Source organism: Pelobates fuscus, chromosome 5 (assembly GCF_036172605.1).
Source record: "Pelobates fuscus isolate aPelFus1 chromosome 5, aPelFus1.pri, whole genome shotgun sequence".
Classification (NCBI taxonomy): domain Eukaryota; kingdom Metazoa; phylum Chordata; class Amphibia; order Anura; family Pelobatidae; genus Pelobates; species Pelobates fuscus.
The window spans coordinates 131,416,487-131,434,096 of NC_086321.1; the positions used below are offsets into that span (position 1 = coordinate 131,416,487).

Below are 17,610 nucleotides of genomic sequence, written 5' to 3' on the forward strand. Positions count from 1 at the left end.
TAAAAAACAAAAAACGGGCTGGTCTTTCTCGGACGCTTGAGAAAACATGATTTCACAATTAATAGTGAAAGCAGTTCTCCAAAACAAGGGCAGTAAAGGTATGGAATGTCCCGCCAATTCAATAAATGCAGAGTTATAACATTACTAGTGGGTTTGATAAATCTCTAGTTTATAGCAGGGGATTGGAAAGAACACAAGAAAAGCAACATGCTGATAACATATTTAACCACATTTTACCAAAACATATACAATTGAAAAACTCTCGACAGAATAGATACTACCAATAATAATTTAACTGGAAACACCCATAGATTCTCTATAGGTAATGGCAAAAATGTTATTTCATTAACTAATACTGTATTATAATACAGGTTTCTGAAAAACTGAAACTAGCAGAGATAACTGCGGTAGATATTGACAGGTTACGAGATGGATACAGGCCTGCTGCCAAACGTGGTGCTATCCTTTTCTTTGTCCTATCGGAGATGGCGCTGGTCAACTCGATGTATCAATATTCACTGTCATCATTTTTGGCTGTGTTTGATTTCTCCCTACGAAAATCTATGCCGGATGGCATTTTAGTCAAAAGATTGAAGAACATCATGGATACTTTGACCTTCAACATATATAACTATGGATGTACAGGTTGGTAATTGTGCTAAATCTTATAATAGTAAACGTAACGTAAACTGTTTTCTAGAATGTTTTAGAATAACCAAACGCCCCCAAAAAAATCTCACTTTATTCTTCCTCGAAAAACACTTCACGATATTTGTATAGTGGAAATACTATAACATCTCACAGCTGTGTTGTACTGTATGATGCTCTGAATCTCTACAATGATGGAGTGCTAGACAAGACTATATATATATATATATTCCTTTTAAATACGGAGTACATTATAAGGATACTCTGTTATAAGTTGCTGCTTTATGATCTTACATGTACATAAATACACACACGTCGGTCTAGCTAATCTATCTAACATTAGACATTAGTAGCAATTCTTCCACTATTTGATTACTAGTTACCTAATTTAATTAGACGCCCTCTTTAATTTTAGCCCTCTCCTCTACTAAGCAAGGCAAGCAGGGTTGTCTCTACTTGGCTATAGACTGCTGTCAGTGGCAGCGAGCCTCTCCTGTATACTGCTTGTCAATACCTTTATAGATCTACTAAAGTGAGAATTACTGGGAATTCAAAGTTCATTTCAAATGTAAGGCCAACATAGCCACAATGGTAGCTATGCTTGCACTTTGGCTACTTTGTCTTAAATTTGAAATTTACCTTGAATTTGCAACGATTCTCAGTTTAGTGAATATGCCTGTTGAAGTGCACCAGCCTGTGTTTCTGTTGTCTTGACGCTGCTTTTTCATAAGTGTAAAGTGTCTTTGTATTTCTGTTCCTGGGTTCCTCTTTTTCCAGGAATGGCTAGGGGTACATAGGATTAGGGTATATCTTAACGTCAGTATCTACACATAAAGGGTTATAAGAATGTAGATGTTGTTAACAAGGTAGGCAGCTGTAAGCCAAGCTTTAAAGACGTAAAGCAGCTTTATTGTAATGTCACTGTAATCACGCGTATTTTCTTTACTGTTGCGGATTTGGCTGCATTATTTTTGATAGGGACTCATGCGTCTGCCAATATCTCTCATACTGCAATTCTACACATAAGGACTTTATTTTGGGTTGATGGGGACAGATTCTCTCCACATTAGATCATTAATACACTTCCCTTGTTGCATGATCTTTGCATGTTCTAGTGCATGTACACGCATGCACAACCACAATGTGGAAGATTACTGTCCTTGCTCCCCTGTAAAGTCTGACAGGCCCAGTATAATCTCTGCCATGAGGATGATTGTAGCTGAATCTTGGTTTAATTGTGTGTTAAATTAATTGTAAATAGTATATCATTTGTTTTATATACATTAGTACACAGTATTTAAACATGTCATTTCGCTGTAGGTTTATTTGAGAAACATAAATTGCTGTTTTCCTTCAATATGACCATCAAGATTGAGCAAGCGGATGGCAGGGTGCCTCAGGAGGAGCTGGAGTTTTTCTTAAAAGGTATTATGAGCTACAATTATTGACATGCATTTTATAAGAGTGACTTCAGTTTCAGTAGCTCTTTATCTTTTTTTAATGTATTATATCATTTATTTATTACATCATCTTTATCCCTCTATACTTCTATCATCTTTATCCCTTTTTAAAGGGACACTCCAGGCACCCAGACGACTTCTGCTCATTGGAGTGGTCTGGGTGCCAACTCCCACTACCCTTAACCCTGCAAGTGTAATTATTGCAGTTTTTTTTATAAACTGCAATAATTACCTTGCAGGGTTAAGTCCTCCCCTAGTGGCTTTCTACTAGACAGCCACTAGAGGGAACTTCCTGGTCCCTAGCACAGATTATCTGTGCTAGAGCGTCGCTGGACGTCCTCACGCTGTGTGAGGACCTCCAGCGTCGCTCTATCCCCCATAGGGAAGCATTGAAATTCATTTTCAATGCTTTCCTATGGGGTGCGCCAATGCGCATTGGGACTCCTCGGCCGGTGGGCGGGATCAGTCTCGCCCACCGGCCAACGGAGGAAGATGGTGGAGCGGCGGGGGAGGAGCAGGCAGCGACGTGGGACATGTCGCTGCCTGAGGTAAGTGACTGAAGGGGTGGGAGGGAGAGGGACCCTCCAGTGCCAGGAAAACGGATTGTTTTTCTGGCACTGGAGTTTCCCTTTAATTCATGACATCATCTGTGATAATGGGTAGCCATGCCTGGTTCTTATTGGCTCACATTAGTGCCAGTGTTACTTCTCTCCAGTGGCATGTGATAAAGGGCTACACACCGTAAACAGCCCAATGGTAACTTGTTATCAGATACTAGTACTAGTCCGGGTACACCTGTCTACCATTCAGCTGACTATTTTCAATAAAGTTATGTTTTCTATATTTTGATCTGCAAATTAAGATATTTTTGGTGTCCAGATAAGGGTGTAGTTTTGCAGTGTTTAAATGGTTGCAGATAATTTGAACCAATTATTAAATGTTAAAAAATGCTTAACATCAATTATAGTTAATTTATAGATTGCATGATGTATTGTATCCCTTCAGATGTATGTTCGTTCAGTTCATTTATAACATATTAGTTCAAATCTTGAAAGAAATTATATAAAAACCATTGACTAAGGAAACTAAACGAGTCGGTCTCAGATAGACTTGTGATGTTGTCCAGCACAGCCTTAAAGGGACTCCTCAGTGCCAAGAAAACACACCATTTTCCTGGCACTGCAGATCCCCTCTCCCTCCCACCCCCCCATCCCAAGTTGCTGAAGGGGTTAAAACCCCTTCAGTGACTTACCTGTATCCAGCGCCGATGTCCTACTCACCGGCCTGGGAGACCTAATGCGTCGATGTCCCGCCCATCGGCCTGGGAGACCTAATGCGCATGCACGGCAATGCCGCGCACGCGCATTAGACCTCCCCATAGGAAAGCATTGAAAAATGCTTTCAATGCTTTCCTATGGGGATTTCAGTGACGCTGGAGGTCCTCACATAATGTGCTATAATCACGGAAGTGCCCTCTAGTGGCTGTCTAGTAGACAGCCACTAGAGGAGGAGTTAACCCTGCAAAGTAAATATTGCAGTTTATGATATTTATAGTTGCAGGGTTAAGGGTAGTGGGAGTTGGCACCCAGTCCACTCCAGTGGGCAGAAGTGGTCTGGGTGCCTGGAGTGTACCTTTAAATAGTAGGCCTATTACTACTCTCTTACTTTCTCTGTATCTATTACTGCTCTGCCTATGTGCTATAAACCAATCAGCAATTGCTGTTTTTTCTATGTGCTTTGGAGACAACATGCACCATCATATAGCACTTTAAAACCTGCATGTGTTGTATGTTGGTACTGTTTTTTTTTTTTTTTTTTTAAATGGACTAAAAGCTTTCAAGCTTATGCCTACTTCCCTTGCACAGTGAGTTCGGAGCAGGATCAGGTAGTTTCAGAAAAATAACACTCTTCTTCCCTACACCTGGACTGCATCAGATTACTGGTGTTAAAGTTTAATATATGTTAAATAGTATGTTTACATTTCTGCATAGCCTTAATTCTATATATCGAATCTGTACATTTTTAAAGAACACTTTGTATATCATAAATATGTTATTGTCTTTTCTAGGAAACATTTCCCTGGAGAAAAGCAAAAGGAAGAAGCCTTGTTCTTGGCTTTCAGACCAAGGATGGGAAGACATTATACGGCTCTCTGAACTGTTTCCATCATTATTTGGGTCTCTTCCTGATGAGGTGGAGAGACAGGAGACAAGCTGGAAATCTGTAAGGGATATAGATGATATAAACACTTAAACACACTCCAGACCCATCAAATAATTTAACTTGCTGAACTGATTTATTTGTAAAGAGTGTGTCCTTTTTCATTTTACAAAAAGTGCAGATTTCAATAGTTTGGCTGCCAATCAGACAACCGCTCCTGTTACTTCCTGGTTTGTTTCGCTTATTTGCACTGGACTCAAGAGGCAGCAATTGCTCAGAGCATCTGCCTTGCAAACACTTCTCATTGCATGGGGAAGTCTGTGATTGGACAGCCACAGAAAGTCTGGGTGACATTAGAAGGGGAGTTCTTTCAAATGCAACAGACAAGAGATCTGCAACCTTTGCACGCTGTATTTAGATATACCCCCAATGGAAACATGCATAACTAACTGTATCCATGTTTTCATTTGAGGTAGATCTACTAAACTATGATTTCAATGTTTTTGTATTTGGGCAGTGGAGTCTCCCTTTAACATCGTATGACACTTATCCAACCACTGCTTAGCATTGTCTAACTCTCCTAGTCATAATAATGGTTTAATATTTGTAGATAGATCATAGCACTGAAAAGTTTAATAACTGTTAAACAAAGATTCTCGAATCTGTTTACACAACGATGTGCATCATGATTTACTTTCTATTGTTGTATAAAGCTCACTAGAAAGGCCTCCGAGGAGACATTTTCACCACATCATAGTGGGATTAATAATAAAGAAAATAATTTATAATGAATGACACTTAATATGTTTAGAGAGTTGCTTTGGTTAATATATTGACTGGTAAGGGATCGATATACAGCATTTATCTGGGTGCCCAAAAGTTAAATCTTAAGATGTTGCAGAACTACAACTCCCATGGTGCTTTGCTAGCCTAGTATGTATCATAATAATAGAAACTGGTTGAAACAAGGAGTGAGCCTGGAATGTGACTAAGCCTTATTTTATTTTATGTAGTGGTACGACCTGGACACGCTGGAACAGTATCCATTCCCACTAAGCTACAACAACAAGCTTTCTAACTTCCAAAAACTGCTGCTTCTGCGTTGCTTCCGAGTGGACCGTGTTTACAGAGCAGTCACAGACTATGTCACAGTTACTATGGGAGTAAAGTAAGTTTTTCATTCAGCTCATTGTTGAAATTTATGAAAACCATGAACACATCCATGTCAGGAGTCAAACTCCATCAGCCATTTAAAAGTTTGGTTCTATATTCCTGATACCAATAAGTATATTTCTGGAAGGGGGTTGATGGTGAGAGGGAGGGGGGGTATTGGTGTGAGTGAGGGAGGTGATGGTGAGAGGGAGGGGGGGTAATAATGTGTGGGAGGTGGGTGATGGTGTGAGGGAGGGGGGACTAAATACCTTTTGTCATTCCCTTGTGGTCCAGTGTGGGTTCCCCGGTGGTATCTTGCGAGACTCGGTCAGAGCGTTGCCTTGGTAACCTGCGGCAAGGTTTTGATTGGCCAGATCTCGCGAGACACATAGTCTGCAACTCTGCACACTGCGGAGCTGCAGACCAGCGGCCAAGGGCACTCTCCGGCCAGGCTGGGCAACCTGGAGGGGCCTTGCACCCAGCGGCATTTTGAGCAAGCCGACGGGCCCCCTTCCTTGTGTTGGGTGCTTGGTCACTGACCGAGGACCTGACACAGTCTGGCCTAAGGTGGTCTAGGCGGCCACGAAGCCTTAGGCAGCTGCCTAGACCGCTAAATTAGAGAGCTGTTTTTAAAATGATTTTGAGGGGGGGGAACCCTCGACCAGCGCCCCCAGGCTGTGTGCGGCTCCTGCTCTGCGTAGGAGCCCCCGGTGTCACGTGACTACCCAGAGCTCAGTCTGACACTGCGCCTGCCACGCCAGACATCCAGAGGTCCCCCTCACCTGCTATGTGAGGTAAAATGGCAGGGAGGGGGGCCAACAGTGTGTAGGGGGGAGAGCAGAGCCGGCTCTGAAAAAAAGCAGCTGTTTGAATAGAAGGGGTGGGATTAGTTATATGAATGGAAGGGTTGGAGGGGTAGTAATATGAATGGAAGGGGTGGGGAGGGTAGTAATATGAATGGAAGGGGTGGGGAGGGTAGTAATATGAATGGAAGGGGTGGGGGGGGTAGTAATATGAATGGAAGGGTTAGGGGGAGCAGTAATATGAATGGAAGGGGTAGGGAGGTTAGTAATATGAATGGAATGCACTTGTGAAAGTAAGTGTCCCTGAATGGCAGTTAGAAAATGTGGTCACTCTAAGTCACGGCTGTCTTTAACGCGGGGCAAAAGGGGCAGCTGCTCTGGGCCCAGTTGCTCCTGGGGGGCCTAAGGCAGCTGCCTCTTGAGCTCAACCTCCCACAATAATATGCTCAAAATGTTGCCTCCCGAGTCCCGACCTGATGCGATCCTTCACTATGCGTACAGCCATTTTATTTCATACATTTGTGCTCATTTCTGTGCTGGTTGGAGGGGGGTGAGGGGCAGTATTACAAAATCTGTATATGTATAAAAAACATATATAAAAAGTAATCTGCAAAGTACAAAATGTTTGTGTCAGAAGTTGTGCTAAAAATCAAACTAGGAGTGTGCATAGTTTTTTTTATTTATTTTTTATAATTTTTAGAAAAATGATAGACATTTTATTTCATACATTTGTGATGATTCATTTTTCCCCTCTATATTCAAGGGACACTATAGTCACCAGAACCACAACAGCTAAACATAGTAGTTCTGGTGTCTCTGCAGACTTTTTAATGTTTTTCAGAAAAAAGGCAGTATTTACTTGACTGCCGAGGAATACCTCTAGTGGCCACTTATCAGATGGCCACTAGAGGTGCTTCCTACTCCAGTGTTGCACAACATGCAGCACTGGTATTCACGCTGAGCACTCCTCATAGAAATGCATTGATTCAACGCATCTCTATGAGGAGATGCTACTTGGTGCTGCGCAGTGTTTTGCTACGCGTGCGCAATAGCCTCTCAATGTTTTCCTATGGGAAAGCAGTGGGTTGGCTGATATATACTTACACACTGTACATTCCTGTGCATTGTATTGCTGAGGTTATCTGTGATGTACTTGCACATCTCACATTACTGTGAGTTGTATTGCTGTGGAGCTATGCTGATGTGCTTCACATTACATTATTTCACACACACACACACTTAAAATCTAATGTTATAAATAACTCCCAGGTTACTGAATAAGAATATATCCGGCGAGTAAAAATGCTATCCCCCCCAGATTTGTGGGGGTTCCTACGTCCATGGTTATATCACAGTATTCTTGACTTATGAAGTGTAAAATGAGAAATTGTGCAAAAGGACAAATTTATGTCATTTTATGTAAAATATATATGGACTGTGAATTTGGCCAGTAATGTCTGGGAATGCAAAAGTTAAGTGTAACATTGCTGATCTATATTTCTTTGTTGATCTATATTTCACTTTATCATGATGAGTCATTAAATTCTCATTAGTCATCAAATCATCTCATTTAGCTGACTGGAACGCTTATCTCAGAGCCAACATTTCCAGACAATAAGGAGAACGCACTCCTGGGAGAAGCTGCAATACACACAAAATGTTGAACTTTGCTGGATCCTCATTAAGAATTTATATTTTGTCTCGTAAAATAAAATTAGTCGTATAGCCATTTCACTATTAGTGTCTGTAGCAGACCATTGTAACATCCCATCTCTTTTGTAACAACTCTAAAATTAGACATTTACGTTTCATGTAACACACAAATCATAGTAAAGACGGTCATTGTATTGTTTCCTCTAGGTATGTGCAGCCTCCAGTAATAAGTTTTGAAGCAATATTTGAACAAAGTGTCCCTTCCTCACCAATTGTATTTATACTGAGTCCGGGCTCTGACCCTGCCATAGACCTGATGAAGCTAGCCGAAAGGTCTGGGTTTGGTGGAAATAGACTTAGGTTTCTTGCCATGGGACAAGGCCAGGAAAAGGTAAGCTCCTTGCATAGACAATCATGTATGGAATTAGATATGACTATGCCTAGATAAATACTGCAATGTCACTTTCCATCAATTAGGTGGCTCTCCAGCTCCTAGACGTCGCTGTGTCCCGTGGGCAGTGGCTCATGTTACAGAACTGCCATCTCTTGGTGAAGTGGTTGAAGGATTTGGAAAAAACCTTAGAGATGATAAGGAAACCTCATCCAGACTTCCGTTTGTGGCTTACTACAGATCCCATCAAGGACTTCCCTATTGGAATACTACAGAAATCTCTGAAGGTATATTAATTCATCTAGATTGGCATGTGCAGTGACGCCAAACAGTCCTTCAACAAAGGGGAATGATTCCAGCCCCTAAAGTGAAAGGGTACAGCTCTCCTTTCTGATAATTAATAGCATTACAGATTGCATACAGGTTTAGAAGTTACATAGGCTGTGGAATAGGGTGAGGGGAATGTAAGTGATAATTTTTGTCAAATGGTTTTCACTTACTGTTATATAAGTAATGTAGAAAACAGAAAGCAAGAGGTGCTTTAGATGACTTAGTAGGTCCCCTTGCATAATGAGTTCCAGAGCAGGTGGGGTAAAATGTATTCATCAGTCCTGCACGCAGGTCAGGATGTATCTAGACCTTCAGTATTATAATAGATTATATGCTTTGTCTGTATTAGGCAGCAGTTTAACCCACTCTCTCACTGACCTTCTGACCTGCAACTTTGAGATTCATTGCTAATCTGGTCATTTTACCTTTGAACCCAGTTTTATCCAGTGCGGAACTGGACTGTCTTGTGTTGTAATCCTGAATTTGCACCGTACATAATACAAATACTTAGGATTTGCTAATGGGCTACCTTTGTTAGGGTAGTTTTACTAGAGAACCTAAATACACTTTAAAAAAAAAAAAAAAAAAGAAGCATCTTACAAACAGCTGAAACATTTTCAAAATGTTAACACAATGTATAGGCAGGTTTTGCTGTATTGATTGTTTTTTCATGATGTCTTATATTATGTTTGCAGCAGTGGTTATAGACTCCATATTTTCCAGTTTAAAGTTAATTTTAACATTTTGGTTTCCAGGTTGTTACCGAACCTCCTAATGGGTTGAAGCTGAACATGAGGGCGACTTACTTCAAGATCACACATGAAGCTCTGGATACTTGCCCACACCCTGCATTCAAATCCCTGGTCTATATGCTTGCGTTTTTCCACGCAGTGGTGCAGGAACGGAGAAAGTTTGGGAAGATTGGCTGGAATGTGCCATATGACTTTAATGAATCTGATTTTCAGGTGTGTTTTAACACATGCTTCTTTAAGGCACTTCCATAATACACCATAAAAATAAGCAGCTTAGGTTATTTTGGGCCCCTGGATCCCACTGGAGTTTTAAAGGCCTGTGATATTGTACACTATAATTCTGCTATATCATTAATGCTGTTCTATGGTCTCAAGACATCAATATATATATATATATATATATATATATATATATATATATATATATATATGCAATACCAATCATGCATTAGTCGAAAAACAATATTTGCCCCAAAAATGACTTTTCCAGTCATCTACATAATTTTACAATAACAGTAGTAATAATTGAAATAGTGATGTGATGGTTGTACTGACTTGAAAAAGCAACAATTGGTCATAACATGCTTCTGTCTGAATCTATGCCAATAAATGGATACATACAACTTAAGTGGACATTGTCCCGAGATTCTAGCTAGCTAGCTTGATAGCAAATTGACGCAGTACTGCAGGTTATCCCTATAGGCTCTACACCATTTCATTATGTTCTACGAATCTTGCATTCATGGCAAAAGCCATTTGTGTTCTCATCTGTATACTCCCTGACAGTTGTTGGCTTATACACCAATGTGGACATCTTTGCAAGACTTGCCCAGTTCCAGTGTTGTTTTTATCTCCTTTGTGTTTAATTACTGGGGTAAACCAGGATCTGGTCGAAATTCAATGCAACTCTTATCACATTATATTTTTTACTTTTTTATTTTTTTACAGGTCTGCATGGAGATATTAAATACATATTTGACCAAAGCTTCTGAACAAAATGATACTAAGATACCATGGGGAAGCCTTAAGTATTTAATTGGAGAGGTAAGCTTTGGGTTGTGCTATATTTATTTATTGTACTGCCCTAAGATAACATGGAGTTCTATGTTTTAAGTTTAGAAAGCTCAAATCATTAAAATTCAAATAATTATGTAATTTAAAGGGACGCAATCACAACGTTTAGTGTTAAACCATTTTCAGACAGTTTAACACTGAGTGAAGGTCTCCGGCGGCCCATAGCACTGCCACCCACTGGAGGGGAGACAGAGTGCAACTCCACAGTTGCATTACAAGTTTATATCAGCAATGGAGGACAGGGATAGATAGGTTAAGAAGGGTCAACTGATGCTTTCAGCCTATTGTTGCCAGCCTATTTAGATCTTAAGATTTTGCAAGCTTTAGAATAGGTTTTCCTGCTATGGCCATATACATAATTTGAATCTCTGTTAAATAAAACAGACTAACCATGGGGTAAAGACCATGAGAATTTCCTCATGGTCTATGTCCCATGTGTCCCTCCCACACAAATCAATGCTGGAAGTGTGGACAAGTAAGGCAACCATTATCCACATTTGATAGTATTGCCTCATTTTAGCAACTGATTCACAGAGATCTCACTATCATGTTTCACTCAGTCACTCTACTCCAAATGTAATGTGGGCTTTTTCACATCACTTGCTTCCTGCTAGGAAAGCATAAGAAATCACAGGTCAAGCATTTACTCAATACAACAACGTTATTTGGTACCTGGCACATTTCCCCAAGTAATTTAATAACAAGTGATTCATTGTTGCATATCATTGCAGGTTATGTATGGTGGTCGTGCAATTGACAGCTTTGATCGTCGTATACTCACCATCTATATGAATGAATATTTAGGCGACTTTATATTTGACACATTCCAGCTGTTTCATTTCTATAAAAATGAAGATGTTGACTACAAAATTCCTAATGGAACAACAAAAGATGAATTTGTTGGTAAGTGTTTCGTGTGCTTAAGTTAGCATTATGTAATAGCATTTACTGCTACCACCCCGTTCACCTGAGCTAGTCCTTCATGTATGTGTTAGCAGGCCTACACCTTCTTGTAGCAGTATTGGAATGTCCCATGCTTCTTGCAGCTGGCATAGGGTGTACAGGGACTAGATTGTGACACAGGCAAGAAGTGTCATTGGTATTTAAGAGAAATAAAAAAACAAACGTGTTGTATAAAATAAAAAGGAGAAAGGAAGTTGGTGTCATATTAATATCCAAATTAAGATTGGAGAGATACATGAACACATATGTAATGAATTAATAAAATGGGTTAACTTCTGGCATTCCTCCCCCTTAAAAACCATGTAATATATATTACTGTTTTGCAGAGGAAATAGAATCTCTTCCACTTGCAAACACTCCTGAAGTTTTTGGACTTCATTCAAATGCTGAAATTGGATATTATACACAGGCAGCTCGAGATATGTGGTCTCATCTTCTGGAACTGCAACCTCAAACAGGTAACCAAGATTTCAACTCGTTGATACTGTACTTGATTAATGGAAGATACTGATAATCTTACTCTGGGCACACATTTTGTGTAGAGCTGAGAAAACATTAACAGTGTGCATGTTCATCAGTGAGGGATGTTAAAGGGACAGTTTATGCAGCATAAGGTACCATAACAACTTTCAGGAAATGTGGAGTGATGGGCAGGGGTGCCATTGATTAGCGGAGAGTGGTCAGCTGATACTCTCAGCCAATCAGTGACTCCACATTCACAAAACTTGCTTGGACAGAAACATACCTTTTCCAAGCTAGGTTTGTGAATGGGGAATCACTGTTTGGCTGAGAGCATCAACTGACCCCTCTCAGCCAATCAGCAGATCCCTTGCCCGGCCATACTCCGTGCTTCTTGAAATTGAAATTTCAGAAGCCGGATGCCGCCTGGGGGGGAGCTGAAAGTGGCACTGGAGGGAGGCAACTTTGGGGTTAAAGCGTGTGAGAACAGTTTTAAGAGGGTGTCCAGGGGCCTCCTGCCACCATAAAAACTTAATTTAGGTGAAGTTGTTTTGGTGCCTGGAGTGTTCCTTTAATGTATACGGTCATGTGTATTTGTCAGTATTCTAAGGCCTATCTGATTATATTGTTTAATTCACTGAAGATAGTTTCACTAGAATAACTTGAGTTTATATTTTTCTTAACTAATATAGATAAATAGAAAGTAGCTTCCATACAGGTCTAACTTGATGTCTCTGCAGGTGAATCTGGCACCGGTATCAGTCGGGATGAGTACATTGCACAGGTGGCAAAGGACATTGAGTCCAAGCTGCCCCAAGTATTTGATTTGGATCAGATCAGAAAGAATTTGGGGCTAGAGATATCACCTACAACAGTTGTGCTGCTGCAGGAGTTGGAACGGTTTAACAAACTCATCGTTCGCATGTCCAAATCCCTGGCTGAACTGCAAAGGGTGAGTTATCCAAACCATTGGTGACAGTGCCAAACTATTTTAATTTTCACCTTGCTATGTTGTTAATGTTTTTCTTCCTCCTTATGTATTTGCGATTTCCAAATTTGGCTTCAATCCACCAAGCACATGGGCGTTCATTAAAGCAGGGATTTTGCTATTATAGTTTGAATATTTTTCTAGCTTGGCTATGTTGTCCCTCGTTAGTTCTCCCCAGTTACTGCAAATGTGCCTCTACCCCAAATAAGGGGGGGGGGGCTTGTTTGTTGATAAAAACTAATGAAAATGGGTACGGTATACAAAAAGTCACAAAGCAGCAGGAAACCCATTACTCACTCCACCATGGCAATTAATGTGTTTCAAGTTCTCGGTGCCGACAGCAATGTTCCTTCAATTCCCCAAAAATCTCACAAAATAGTAGTACTGCACTCAAAAGAACTTAATAGAATAAAAATAAAAAAATATATCAGAACGAGTATCCTTGTACATTTATTACAATATTATGAACAGGGCAAGCCCATCAAAATAAACAGCAGTGATGGGAATTGTAGCTAACACATTTCTGCACTGAGCATCAAAAAGATATGGGAGGGAGAAAATAAAAACTTGAAATGAAACCAGGAACTAAACACTTTTCACATCACTACTGGACACTTTCTAAACGTTTTTATTTTATTTTATAATTAGTTTACATTTTTTGATGTGCAAGTGAGTACAGATCATCTTTGAACGCCACAATAGCGTACACAGATACATAAAGGATAAACAGGGGCATGAAAAACTGCACATTTTTTGTTATATGAACAAGCTTAACTTACATGTCTCACTAGTGAGTAAATTGGTAGGCAAGAGTAGAGAGACATGTATTAGGTTCAATGATAGATTGAATAGAGTAAAACATAGAGGACCAAGAGCATAGTAGAAGCTGAATGGAAATAAATGAGCATACCACAGTAACTATGCATGAGTATACAATATAAATCCACTGGGTACCAATCACATAGGAACAAATCAGATCACATAACTAAAGAGAAAATGTGTGACTAGAAGCAGGATAGATTCTGCCCAGAATGGTCAGCATATGCCACTTGCAGGCCAGAACAGGTAGGATACATCGGTACCAGGGTTAAATTATAGAAAGGAATTACAGGGCAGTGCCAAAGCAAAACAAAGAATAAACAAAGAGAGAGGCTTGACAAAGGCACTGAGATCTAGTGCAACAGATATTTAGTGACCACAGGAAAGCCAATCAACAAAAGGCAAATTACAAACGAGAGTACCGGGAGTCCCAGAAGTATGTAAGCGTCAGCCGATGCCCAGTCTAATTAAGAGCCGCACTCTCATACGGGTGCCCTCATGAAGGCACGTCGGGTAGTCCAAGTAGGGTCACCACACCGTCCTCGAGTGTAATCACATTCCCTAGCACAAAAATACTGGAAATAAAGTTGTGGCACTCTTCTATACCTTGTGCTTATATTAAATAAGATAGCATTGGTTTATACTCACAGATTTAACAGCTAATTGTTGTGTAATGATTGTCACAGGCTTTGGCTGGTGAAGTTGGGATGAGCAATGAGTTGGATGATGTAGCCCGATCGCTATTTAATGGACAGATTCCGAATATATGGAGGAGATTGGCTCCTGCTACTCTGAAGTCTTTGGGAAATTGGATGATCCACTTCAGGAGACGATTTAATCAGTATACTTCCTGGGTAATTACTTTGGTACCAATAATTATTAGGTATTTTTCAGAGAGACATTTAATCATTTCTGTCTACTCTGATTTAATCCTTAAACCTATATAAAAGTCTGTTACTTTTCTTTACATGCATACTTAAGGACATATTCATAGACTAAGGTTTCCATTTTAGTTTACATGTATCTACATTTTAACTCAATGTTTGTAATTCTAAATATTTTTTGGCTAACATCCTAACATGCCTTATGTGTTTCTTGCCTTCAATATACTAATGATAATGATACTTTTAGGTAAAAGATGGTGAACCAAATGTAATGTGGCTGTCAGGTCTTCATATCCCAGAATCATACCTGACTGCTCTTGTACAAGCCACCTGCAGAAAGAACGGATGGCCCCTTGATCGCTCTACGTTGTACACTCAAGTTACCAAGTTCCATAGCGCTGATGAGGTTATTGAAAGGCCTGGGCAAGGTTGGTGAACATTATTGGACCTGGAAATATGGCATTTATTAGAAAATGTAATTGTGCTATAACCACAGGTTTAAAAAACATAAAAAATTGAAATGATAAAAAAAAAAAAAGCAAAAGTAGTTTGGCTACATAATTTAAATAGTAAATAACATCTACACATGTAACAAAATGAACATTTTATATATTTATATATATATCTATTGTAACTATTCTTGCATTCCTTATTTGCAGGATGCTTTATTTCTGGTCTGTACTTGGAAGGGGCTGATTGGGATATAGAAAACTCATGTTTAATTAAAAGTCAACCAAAAGTACTTATTGTTGAGTTGCCTGTTTTGAAGGTTATTCCAATTGAATCTCATCGTCTGAAATTGCAGGTAAGGAATCAATTGATTGAAATAATTAACTTTAGATATACATTCTGTGATGTCACCCCATTGGTTAATTAAGTCATTTCATTTTACATATATCTGCAACAGTTTCCCAGCTGGATGGCTTTTACCTTGAATTGGTTAACACTCTGGAAGAGAAGCCATCAGTATGAAACAATATTGTGGCTATTGAGTTACTCCGTAATGAAAGTTGAGAGGTTTCCCATCTGTTGAAAGACTCATTCTATACAGCCATAGCATTAGCTTGTAAATGAAGACAGAATAACAGATTTATCTAGCTTTCTGGCTGATTCTAACCCACAGGGTTTGCATTACTGGTTTGGTAATAATTCTCACACAAAAGCCACATACAGCCTGGGTTAGAGTGGATTTTGGGGGAAATCACTTCTCCAGAGAATTATTTCAGTGCAGGGTACACTACTGTACTCCATGCCAGAATGAATGCAGCACTGTGGCATCGCTGTAATAAACCATGCCATTTCCAGCACACAGGTTACTTTTACATACCAAAACATCCTTTTCTTATTGACTGAGGCAAGTGATATATACTCCTTTTGATCATGAGACAATAAGCACAAAATGTAAGAATGAAAGGATGACATTAAACATTGCTCCCTGTAACAGAAGATCAAGTGATGGAAGGTGTCATGCTGAACAATTCAGGACTGCCTGGGACTGGGACAATCTATGCTGATGCTAATGGTTGAAAGTGCTTACAAATTAACCTTCCTTGGGATTCTAGGCAAAGAGAGGGATGGGTAGAAAGCAACCCAAACTCAGGCCAGATGAACTTTTTACAGGAAGCAAGCTTATCCACCAAGGATCCCAGGAGATTTCTCATGAAGGAAGTGACTCTCACTCCTGAAGAAAGTTAGGATGTATAAATGCCTAGTGAACAGGATGTATAAAAAGTGAGAACTCCAGTGATGCTAAGAAAGAAAAGATACTGTCTATTGGTCATTAAAGCAGGCCTTTTTTTTTTTTGCATGTTCTATATCATGTGATTATCAAGAATAATTAGGAGAAAACCTAGTCATATGTCACTAGCCATGAATTTTGTCGTCCTCTTATCACAGTTTGTTTTTTCTCCTGTCATACTGGCTAACTGCAGCGGGTAATAATAAAGCCTGTAAAAGAGTACGGTCTTACTTTGCAAGGCCTGCCTGTTTTTGTTTGTATTTATGTATTATTGCATGACATCATGCTGGTTTATCTCCCTTGGCCTGCACACCTAAGTTCCATGAACAGGGAAAGTAAGAATTAAAAAAAAACCTTTTTAATAGGAGAGACTAGTGATGGTATAATTTACCATGTGCAGGCAAGGTTTGTGTGTCAGCTAGAATGTAACTGCAAAGAACCTTGCTAATTAAGCAGACAATTGATCGGGGGCATAATCGCATATTTAAGAAGTATAATGCACATGATCTCAGGAGAAAACCTAGTATTATCTAGGATTAAAGGGTAAATACATTCAAACACTGAGGTAAATCGAAATATAATAAAACTTAAAAAGGGTGTGTGCAGGACAAAAATAACTGAATGACCGAACGACTTTCACTGTTTCTGTCCCTCAGAGGAGACACCAGGATTCTTAGTTTTTTTGCCCCAGTGGTGAACTAGGATATTGCATATTTGTCCTGCATATTAAAAATTTGGGATAGATAGATATTATCAGAAATATGCAGTAAATACACATACAGTGTTGTGCAGAGGATCAATATTGTGTGTGTAAATGCAGGAATGTTTTTCTGCAGAGATCCAGTGAATGAACTCTGATAGATTGCACACCACTTGACCTATCAAAAGTAAAACACACTAACATTGTTTTTATTTTGCAGAACACCTTCAAGACTCCAGTCTACACCACATCCATGAGGAGGAATGCAATGGGAGTGGGTCTAGTTTTTGAAGCCGATCTCTTTACTACTAAACACATTTCGCACTGGGTGCTTCAAGGAGTTTGCCTCACTCTGAATTCTGATTAAATCCATCATTTTAGAATTATTTCGGACATGGAAACTGTAAAATAGTTAATATATAATTCAGATTGTTATATGTTTATGTATTCAGAAATGTTGATCAATAAACTAAGTGTTTAAATTACTCTTACATGAATCCTACTCCGTTGCCAATCAGAATTTTTCTAGTTACGTAATATTTGGAAAGGCTTGTTCTGTCTATTCAGCACTAATTGAAGTATGGGCTATTTGCTAAACTGGGAATGGCGGAGATTAACAAAGGGATTGCAAACGTT

General features: G+C 39.5%; 1 protein-coding gene across 1 annotated transcript in view; it reads left to right on the forward strand.

Moving 5' to 3' along the window:
* Window positions 1–17,428, forward strand: part of DNAH10 (dynein axonemal heavy chain 10) — a 112,050-nt gene extending 94,622 nt beyond the window's left edge. Inside the window, exons 65-79 of the mRNA XM_063454314.1 lie at window positions 372–645; window positions 1,969–2,073; window positions 4,177–4,331; window positions 5,282–5,436; window positions 8,084–8,267; window positions 8,354–8,554; window positions 9,353–9,562; window positions 10,298–10,393; window positions 11,155–11,326; window positions 11,713–11,844; window positions 12,586–12,797; window positions 14,339–14,506; window positions 14,784–14,964; window positions 15,196–15,341; window positions 17,195–17,428. Of these exons, the coding sequence (XP_063310384.1) occupies window positions 372–645; window positions 1,969–2,073; window positions 4,177–4,331; window positions 5,282–5,436; window positions 8,084–8,267; window positions 8,354–8,554; window positions 9,353–9,562; window positions 10,298–10,393; window positions 11,155–11,326; window positions 11,713–11,844; window positions 12,586–12,797; window positions 14,339–14,506; window positions 14,784–14,964; window positions 15,196–15,341; window positions 17,195–17,341 (2,538 nt within the window). The 3' untranslated portion in view covers window positions 17,342–17,428. The remainder of the gene's footprint in view (window positions 1–371; window positions 646–1,968; window positions 2,074–4,176; window positions 4,332–5,281; window positions 5,437–8,083; window positions 8,268–8,353; window positions 8,555–9,352; window positions 9,563–10,297; window positions 10,394–11,154; window positions 11,327–11,712; window positions 11,845–12,585; window positions 12,798–14,338; window positions 14,507–14,783; window positions 14,965–15,195; window positions 15,342–17,194) is intronic.
* The last annotated feature ends 182 nt before the right edge of the window (window positions 17,429–17,610 follow it).